Here is a 10,428-nt window from a genome sequence, read left to right as displayed (position 1 = left end):
CATGTTCTTTCTGTTATTTCTTACCATTCTATCTCCATTTCCCATAATACTGTGCCTTCTTCCTGTAATTTGCCTGCTCTCTGAGCTCTGAGCTGCCTGCCCTCTTTGTGTCCCTAACACTCTGGATGCTTTCCTCACTTCCTCTCTACTTAGTCAGTTTGTTCTTGCATTTTTTTTTTTTTTCCATTTTCCTCTGCACAAAGATACCTTTTGTGCTTTTAAAGTAATTAAATTAGCAGAGCTGATTGAAATCTAGGTGAAATAATTCTCTGAGCAATATGCTTTTCAATGGGTGCATTACTGAATGCACATTAGCCAACCTTCTGTAGACTTCACTGAACGACAGAAATTATTTGATTAATATATTCAACAATAATAGCATTATTCAAACACTTTGCTCAATAAATTACATTCAGCAACTCAGAAGTTAGTAGTGCATTCAGATTGCTCTGTTTGCCTAGCAGAGTATGTGTGCAGCCTTAAGGGGGGAAACAAAGTCACTGATAAGTCTGAAGGAAACAGGGGCTGTGGAGGCTCTTCTGTGGAGGCATTTGTGTCTAGTGAGCAGGACAAAGTACATGTGTTGGTGGTGGGGGGTGTTAAGTCACATCTAGGGAATAACTGATGTATGTATGTGAGGAAGAAGAGAGATTACTTGCTCCATTTCCTGGCTGGTAGTAGAAGCCCAGGCATTTATTTTCATGCTCATCCCTAGTACTTCAGCTAGAGATGACTACAACAAATCAACGTATCTCTAAGCTTCAGCTTTTTTCCAGGTTGGAGTGTACATGTGTGTATATGTATGGAACAGGGGGTTGAAGTAAATCCTACCTCAAATCCCTGCTCATCACTTGCTCCATTCAACTTTTTCTTGAGCACTTTTGAGACATTAACTCAATGCAAATTGAGGTCATCTACATTTTCCATAATTACTCAATTTCTTTAGCCAGCTTCCCTTCTCGTCTCCCTTTAATTTATTTTGCACAAAATAAGACTCCTCCAAATGCTAAGGTTGAAATCTCTCTTTGGCTACAAGGATCTGGATTACATATTTTCCTCTCTTGTATCTAGGTTAGTCAGAATATCATTTTGCTAAAGCATTGTGTTCTGACACTACTCTTGGCATCTGCTTCCATGTGTACTGCCACTTCTAGAAGTGTTACAGAACCTTGTACCACTGTCATCATTTTCCTACTGCTCAGTTGTGTGCTTACTTGAAGATTCCTTTTTTTTTTTTTTTTTTGTCTGAATCCTTACTTTGCTCTGAATTTCATGCAGCCCGTATATCTTTGTCTTCTCTAGCTTCAGCTAACTTAACCTCTCATCAGTCTGTGCCTGTGTTGTCCCATTAAGTCCATTTGCTCTTGTTCATCTGTTGAGTAACTCCTTATCTTTGAAGTCAATTTTATTTTTTCCGTTCCATATGTTCTTTGCAATGCTTCAGTGAATCAACTGTATTTTCAAAGGATACAAAAGCATCAGTTAACATCCACAATCTTCTGTAGCAACAGTGGTGTATAAAGCAAACATAACCTTTTAAAGGCACTTTTGCAGCTCCTTTAAACAGAGTTGTTGTGCTGGTTACAACTCAAACAATACCACAAAATGGACTCTGTGGCCCTTTGGGCCTACAGCTGAAGGTTGTCCTGTACAACCATTTCTCAACATCAAGTGAAAGCTGCAAGTGAAAAAATACAACCAAAGATCTGCAGACTTCTGGCTGCAGAAGCACTGCTGACCACAAGACCTGCCCTGCAGTCCTTGAATAAATTTGTTTCTCATCAACAGAGCACATAGACCAGGAACCATCTTTAGTTCCATGAAATCTCTGCTGCCTTAGGTACAAGAACACACTGCTATTTTTCAAAATAGCTTTGCAGGAATTTATCCATCTGATCTTCTAGCTGGCTAGAATATGCCTATTGCTCAGGTCCTGCTAGAGGTTTCAGTCAAATCCTTGATCCCCATTTTCTTTGCGCAGGACTTCTTTTTTTCACTTCACATCATTCTTCTCAGTGTGGGATTGGCAAAAGAAGGGATAAAATTGTTCTTTTTGAATCTCTCTTACTGCTCAGGTAAGGAAGTAGCAGCTAAACTTTGGGAAAAGAAACCTCAAGGTAAATTTCTCAATCTGTATTTAAGTATCTCCATGGCCTGATTTTCATCAGTGTTGGCTCCTACTGATTTTTGTGCCTTGCTGGTGACCCAGCATCTTTTTGATTTCTGTCCCATCTTGTTCAGCTGGATGCTCAGAACTGGTGTAACTCCAGTCATGAATTGATTGGTGACATTAGGCTTTTTAGATTAGAAAGGGATAGTGCAGTTTTTATGGCTGGTAGCAAAAGCCCAATCACAGCTGTACTCATTTTCATGGAATAACAAAATTCAGTCTTCCCTTCTGTAGTGCTTGTATGCATCTTAAAATCATAGGAAAGGCCTTTTGAGGTTTTCCTTCAAATCTCCTCCAGAGGACAGCTCATCCACAAGATGTGTTCATATGTGTTAATATTTACACTCGCTCCTGTCAATGTTTTGTTTCCTAGCTTGTGCTTTATTACATAGCAGTGTCTTCATGCTTTGTTATTCAGCTCCTTTGGGACGGATGTACTGACTGCGTATTACTTATCTAGAAAGCATTAAAGCCCTAGTACTGATGTCTTGAAGAGCTTGATTTAAGCGTCTGCTTGAGCTCTAATTGCAGACATGGAGGACAGAAATAGCTCCTTAATGATGAACTCACTACCCTGACAAACATATGTAAAAGCATATAAACATATGTCTGATAGGATATAAGGCAACTGATATTCCCCTACTATTTTTACCTGCAACATAAAGGAGTAGCTTGGTAAGCATTCTTCGTGAGAGCATCGTTTTTCAACATCCTTCCCAGTATAAATCAGCAATATTCATTTCTGCAGCTGTCCCTCATCTTTTTAAGTTACCAGTTCATCAGTTTTAATGGTAGCAATGTAGCAATACCCAAACAGGCAAATAACGTTGTTTTCCAGCAGAAGTCTGGCCATAGGCAGAAGTCACAATGGGCTGCAGAATCAAGGGACAGTGAAAGAAGTACTGAGGTTGCTGTCTCTGTTGAGTTTTTTGATGCTGTGGCCCAATTACTACTTGTACTCAGACTTGCCAGTTGATGATCTTGCTCATACATCAGTATGAACCACAGCTGCAGCAGTGGCAGCAGAGTTTGCATGTGTCACTGCAGCCACAGAGGGGTACATTTTCTCCCCTGCTAGGCAGAGATTGTGGAAGCTGTAGATGGGATGAGGACATTAAAAGATAGAACACACAGATCTCAAAATTTCTCAAATTTCCCTCTGCATGCCTCCCAGCCATTCTGTGTCCTGGAAATATATCTACTTTTTGCTCTTACAATACAAAGGAGTTTGGTATCCTTGAAGATCTGTGCAGACCTTGGAGGTGGGGCCAGGTGGGAAGGTATATGCTCTTGGTGGTTATCTCAGGTCTTCTTTTGACTAAGGAGAGTCTGGCTGCCACTGGCTCCTTATGCAGCTCTTCAAAAAAAAAAAAAAAAAAAAAAAAAAAAAGTGTTCCAGTCAGGACAGGGAAGACTTAATGCAGAAAAGAAACTATAAAAAACATTTTTGGAGTCAAGTTTTGTGCATTTCTTAAATGATAAGAAATACAACAAATAAAATCCAATTAAGCAGGACAGGATCTAAAATATTGCACAAGTTTACTGAGAAGTTAGATCACAGACAAAAAGAAAATGATCCTCATTTTGGTAATTAACACACGGCTCATATACACAAATTTGAAAGTGAAATCCGATTTGACTGTGCTTAGTATTTGCCTAACTGACATGGCTAAGTTGAGTGTACCTTCATGCTAGAGTGATAGCCTGAACGTGCCAGAGAAAGCTCTACCTGCTGCTCAGGAGACCCACAGGAAGAACTGGCACATTTACTTGCAGAGAACAGTTTAACAGAACAATTACACTTCAGTCTAATTAACAAAATCTATTTTATCAGCAAATAAATTTTGTGTGATAGCCCCAGAAGGTACAAAATTATCAGAACTAAGTTTGTTGTTGTTTTCCTTTTTAAATGCTTAATAATTTCAAATTGTTTCAGCTGCTAGTTGTATTTCACCTTGAATGAACATCTCATTTTAATTCACCCAAGACGAAGTATCTCTCTGATCTTGTGTTTCTTCAATCCAGCATTTCCTTCTTTCCTTGAGGTGAAAAATGAGCTGGGGATTCTTACACCATCTTCTGAGTGGAGTGAATAAATATTCAACAGGAATTGGAAGGATGTGGGTGGCAGTTGTGTTCATATTCTGCTTACTGGTTTACATTGCGGCCGCAGAAAACATCTGGAAATATGAACATGATGAATTTGAATGCAGTATCAAGCAGCCTGGTTGTGAAAATGTCTGCTTTGACCATTTTTTTCCCCGTTTCCCACATCAGACTTAGGGCTTTGCCATTAATCATGGTCTCCACTCCTTCACTTTTGGTTGTTTTCCCTGTTGCTTACCAAGAGAACAGAGAGAAATGTCACAACCAGAAACTATAAAAGTCCAGGAGAGATAGATGGTGGATTGCTGTGCACTTACCTTATCAGCCTTAGTTTAAAAAAGGATTTGAAATAGTTTTTCTCGTTCTGTTTTATAAATTGTACAATGGATTCAAAGTACCAAGTCTTGTGAAATGTGACATAAGACCATGTCCCAATACCGTAGACTGCTATATTTCCAAACCCACAGAGAAGATGATTTTCCTCTATTTTCTGGTGGTAACTTCATGCCTGTGCATTGTATTAAATCTAAGCGAATTGAGTTATCTCATTTTCAAATACTCCATAAAATGTTATCTGTAGAGGTACATCAGGAAACATCAAGGCTCAGAGGGTGACTGCCACGAATCAGAAATAATTGGTCACAACAGACCAGCAGCTGCGGGACAGTTCCACAACAGCTCCCCGTCCTTCCCTCTCAAAGTACAAGACAAATGTGAAAAAAGTTCCCTGTTGACTTGAAAAAAGGCTAGAGACCACCTCCCTGTTACATAAGCTGCATTTGACAAATTGCTTTTCTGATCAGTGCTTTACAGAACTGAAAGGATAGTTATGTAGGAAGTATTTTTTCTCTATTAGTTCCCCTTACTTGAGAGGATAAATGAAGTCACACTATGTATGCCATATATAGAGCCATCTAGATCTTTTCATGTTGAAACAAGAGGTCTAGAAGTCTGAATATTCCATGAATTTTAATATAAACACAGATCCTTATGATAAATCATGCTGAAACAATTGCTCAAACAGTTGTGTTTTAAGTATTATGCAGAATTGCTTTGGTACAAGCAAAAATAGGCTTTTTATATGCAGAGTTGTAGGAACCTAGGATTGATTAAGATGCTGAACAGTAAGGGGATATACAGCATTTGTCAGGTGAGTGTCACGTGAGTTGGTCTGATAACTGTTGAAATAGTGATTGGAAAGTGCTGGCACACAGCAGCTGCGGGTGTCTTCAAGTGAGCTGGATGCTCACAAGCCCATTCCACTGGACTACTGAAAAGCATCTCAAAATAGGAACAAAATAAGAGGTACACACATCTAGTTTAGCTCAGGTGATAAAGACAGACCTGGTTATTGAGCTATTTGTGGAGCACCTCCTTCTGGAGGTATTTGAGCCCTTTATAGTTCAGAATGCATCCTGTAGGAAAAGGTACTTTCTCAAAGGATCTGAGAAGTGCAGACTGCACAATACGGCAAAACAGTAGTCAGTAGTCTTAGTATTCAGCAGCCTGGAATCTGGTCCCTTTAGTAAAGGCTGAAAATATTGCTACCCCTTCAGTAGAATTCTCTGCTGTAGAACAGGTGAAATCTAAAAAACTGAAAAGCCTCCACTAGAAATAAAGTAAAAAAGAATCACCTATTCCCTCTCCCCAGATTTGACAATATCTCTTAAACAACACACACCTCTTCTCTTTGTTATGTGTGTTGCTTGGGCTAACAGGAGAGGGACAGAAATTAGCCGTGTCTTCTGTCAAACCTAGACTTCTGATATGATAGAAATTAGTGCCTAAAAACTTATTTTGGGGTAGTGTTCTCTTTCCATTGCTGGGATGAAAGGCTTCTGGACATACATCAGTGGTGAGCCTGATCAAAATACACCCTCTAGAGAAAAACGCTGCCTGCAATCAGCGGAGCTGCCTGAATGTTGAACCAGTTTTATTGTTCATGGCAGGATAAAGACGAAACAGTAGCAAAAGCATGTTAACTTTTTTTTTTTTTTTTTTTTTTCACTCCAAAACCCCCCAGGTTTGGTTACAAAGTGTTACTTTTATTAGTACTGGGGTAGTGGTGGTTACAGAATTAACTTTAAGAATTAATGAATAAACTATGTGCTTTTGACTAATTTTCAAGCTTTGTTGCTAAAATAAACCTGATTTTATAAAAGGTGAAAATAAATTTACTGCTGCTGAACTGCAGTGACAGCAGTCCCTCAGATACCAGCTTGCCAGTTTGTGGCCAGTTTAACTTTTACATCTTGGGTGATGCTGAATCAGTGCATACATTGAGACAACGTGCTTTATACAAAACAGAACATCTACTGTTAAATTTCTACGTACTCAAAAATGCAGTCAGAAACCCTTTTGCAGCTACTGGATAAAACCCACCAAGGAGTGAATGAAGCAAAACCATTACCCATTAGTCCTGTGTAACTGTGACTGCCACAGTGTGAGTAACTGACAACAAAACCCAAAATTATCTTGGCCCTTTTGTACCCTAATGCATGATTTCTTTAACACAAGGGCAACACCAGCAAAATATAAAAATTTTCCAAAATGACTGTTTTTTAATTATTGAGGACAGATTGTAAGACAGCACATTAATGAAAAAGTTTTTTTGTTTTGTTTTGTTTTTTAAAGCAAGGTTTATTTGAGAGAAAACGAAGAGAAGCAAACAGTTTATCCAACACAGGTTTTTTGATCAAATTTGTGCATTAGCTGCTCTCTAATAAAAAAGTATGTGGGCTTGAAGGGTTTTAGAGCATCCCCTATAGCTCTGTGGCTGGTCAGAGCTTCCCATTTAGACCAAAAATTTTCCTGTAAAACAAGAAATTTAATTCTTTGGAATGTATAGTTGAGGTTTTATTTCTAATTCTATCTTCAACAGTCATGAAATGGTAAATAAATTCCAAAATCAACAGGTTTCAAGTCTTGGAGGATACTTTAGTTTCGACAAAGCCAGTACATTACATGAGAAATACTCTGAAAGATTATTATGGACCAACTCTGTGTAACCCCCGACTCACTCGTAGCAAACCACCAAGTGGTTTTCACGTTACGTGCTGCAAAATTGTTTGACAGAGCCAGCCACTAATGAAAAGGAAACGAGCATCACACAAGGCAACTGTCAGATTTTACTTAACCTGAAAGAAGAGAAACTGTTCATCTACTTTCTGAACCCTTGGCTCTTGGCTAGCTTGCTCTTTGTCTTTTACTGGCTCCTTCCTTTCCACAACCATTTCTCTACCTTTATAGTCCCTTGTGCTCCAGTTTAATTTTCACTCATCCATCCATCTCTGAAGTAATTTGCTATTAATTTGGGTTCAAGTAAGTTTGTAGGTTTGGACCCTAAACTAAACGTTTAATGGCTTTTTTGTGTATTCAACTTCCAAGTCAGTCAAATTTTTAAAAATCAAGTGCTGTTTTTCTTCTTTTAAAGTGTAAATGTACGGTCTCCTCAAGCACTTAGCAATTCATAGGAAGCTGATCTGAGCCTACGCTGCAGTGGAGAAATAACATGATCACTCCATGCACATTCATACAAATAATATTTACCTCATATTTCAAAACATCTCTGCAAACATTAAAAGCTCAAAGTCTTACACAGATACTTATGTTCTTTAAAACCCAAGTAATGACCTTGCTTTGTGACAGATGAGGTTTGAAAAAAGTCACAGAAAAAAGCAGGGCATGAGCAGGAGCTGCTGCCCCAACTCCTGCTTCAGCGAGCCACCTCTAGCCCTGGTGGCCTCAGGCTAGCGTGCCTGTGCAGATGGCAGCCCCAACCATACTACTTCTTTGGCACAGAAACTAACTGCAAGAATACAGCCAACTACTTTTCCTCGCCTAAGCCAAGAACTGTTTTCAGTGTTAATTTTAAAAGCATCGCTCCCTCACTATCTAACACCTGTAGACAGGACATGGCAGAACACTCTAGGGCCAGCAGTCTCCCCATCCTGCTGAGAACCACCACCCCAGAAACATGTGAGGACAAACCCATTGCTCTTATTTACACTGAATTAGGGCTCAGACAATGTAAGATTTCTTTATAGTTAACCACGAGAGGCTGACTGCCAGTTTAAAGAGGTCTTTCAATCACAAGAGTCTGTACTCTCCACCCAGATCCCTTGATTTGGTTGCTTTCCCATCAGCAACATTCCCGATGGTGGTAAGGGGTCTAAAATAAAGCATATTTGCTCAAACGCACCACAGCTGGAAGACAGAGACACAGAGGAGGGAGAGGGAGGAAAGAGGTGGTGGGGCAGGGGCTGGCAGCACCCATGGGTATCAAGGCAACCCTCAGGCTGAGGCAGTGCTGGCAGAGCTGGGCTCGGCCCTGCTAGAGCCCTATCCCGCCCAGCAGCCCCAAGGGCAGAAGTATGGCTCCAGGAAATCTGTCAGTTCAGGCAAACTACTGCAACTATAGCAGGGTTTTATACATCACTCAAGGTAAAATATCTAAACGCAAATACCAATTCTATTTCCTCAGGAACTTCTGTAGGGGGCTTTACCAAACCACAGTGCCCTCTGCAGTCCAAGACATCTTAAATCAGGCAGACCCTGCCTTCAGTCTCCCACTTTTAGTTTAAAATACTTGTTTTTTAAAAAAGGAAAAAAACCCACATCCATACCAGCTTACCTCTTGGACAGGCTGTCAGTACCCCCCTAAAAGGGACTGTGCCATGACTATACTGGTACAGCACTCACTTTAACTGGATTAATTGGGTTAAGAATTAGACAATATTAAAAGTTTCAGAAATTATTTCCTGGATATTTATGACATTAGATTTTTTTTTTTTCCTCCTTTTTAAAAAATAGCATTCTAGTATAGCACCGTGTAGCTAAATAGTTGTATGCTGTTCTGTCTAAAAACTGCATATGGTGATCTATCATCAGGAAGGTCAGTTTGAAACTATTTAACATATACAACACAAATGTCTTCTAAAAATCAACAGTTGTGAGGTCTGTTGACAGTGACTGCAGTGGTTAGGTACATCTGAAAACAAGATATTTCAGGCAAGCTTTTGTGGATCCCCTGCAGAGAGGTTCTCTGCCATTTTCTCCCCTACAGAAGATCCCTTCTACAATCACTGTGGCTGGCATCCAACAGCGTCTCCATCCAGGGAAACTGTGTGGCCTCCGGTAGGTAGGACGTGGCATCATGTGCTTATAACCATTACAATGATGTCTCCTAGAATTAAAATGCAAGGATTTGTTTTGGTTTGATCATTCTCAGATGCACCTTTGAATTACTAACTTGTCAGAATTATCAGTTTAGTTTGTCACTTGGGAGGGATCAAAAGCAAGAGGAGGGAAGCATGGGCTTTCTGAGGTCTGCAGTTTAGCACCAGATAGCAAACTGAGGGTTATGCCCAAGCTGAAATGCTGTTGTGTTTCTTCTTTTTCATACATAATACTCACTCTCGCAACAAGTCAGTTCACTTGGTTGTAGGAATGTGCCCTCTGCATTGATATTCAAGTAAACTGTCAAAGATTCCAGGTGAATAGCTTAAGAGCAATCAAGTGTAGCATTTAATGCAAAGCTTTACATGGCAAGACAAGTTTATAGAAAAAAAAAAAAAATCAAGCCAATCTCTCCTAAGATAAAGACTATTTTATATTACTGAAGGTAGGTCACATCCAGTAATGAGAATAATCCAAGCAAAATTTTTGGTACCACACAATCCAGCTGGCTTGTCCCATCTGAGTTAAGTATAATCGTGGATGAAAACCAACACTGAAGATTCCTGGGTACTGACAGCTCCCACGAATGCATTCAAGCTTTTGGTTACTTGACAAACTGGATACCTGTTGTTTCACTTAGCAGCATACAGAGAAATTGCTCCTATCCTGGGCACTACAAGCAGCACCGCTTCTGAGGCTCATTCCAGTGTGGAAAAGAGAGGCGTGGCCAGAGTGCTGCCAGGTACAGTCAGCAAGAGGCAGAAGAGCGCGGAGGGAGCCTATGCCATCAATAGAGCACAACCACCGAGTTTATCTGCAAGATCACAATCTCACTTCCCTTTCAGAAAGTGCCTTGTTTATTCAGTTTTTAATGGTATGGCATAAGGACTCATGTTATTTTATAGATAGATACCAAATTGGTATTATCAAAATAAACCATCTGTTTTATAAACCCACTATTTACAAAAACGGTT

The 10,428-nt window shown here is 39.8% G+C and overlaps 1 protein-coding gene across 1 annotated transcript; it reads left to right on the top strand.

Moving 5' to 3' along the window:
- The first annotated feature begins 4,222 nt into the window (after positions 1–4,222).
- On the top strand, positions 4,223–10,360 carry GJB7 (gap junction protein beta 7). The gene is given in 5 exon segments (XM_026844916.1): positions 4,223–4,423; positions 4,425–4,546; positions 4,548–4,612; positions 4,615–4,914; positions 10,203–10,360. Coding segments are annotated over 5 exon segments (825 nt in total). The 3' UTR covers positions 10,340–10,360.
- Positions 10,361–10,428: the final 68 nt, after the last annotated feature.

The sequence above is a fragment of the Athene cunicularia genome, assembly GCF_003259725.1.
Source record: "Athene cunicularia isolate RWA chromosome 3 unlocalized genomic scaffold, athCun1 chr3_part1, whole genome shotgun sequence".
In the NCBI taxonomy this organism is placed as follows: Eukaryota; Metazoa; Chordata; class Aves; order Strigiformes; family Strigidae; genus Athene; species Athene cunicularia.
The sequence above is the reverse complement of the archived record's forward strand: the minus strand, read 5'-3'. Positions and strand labels throughout refer to the sequence as shown.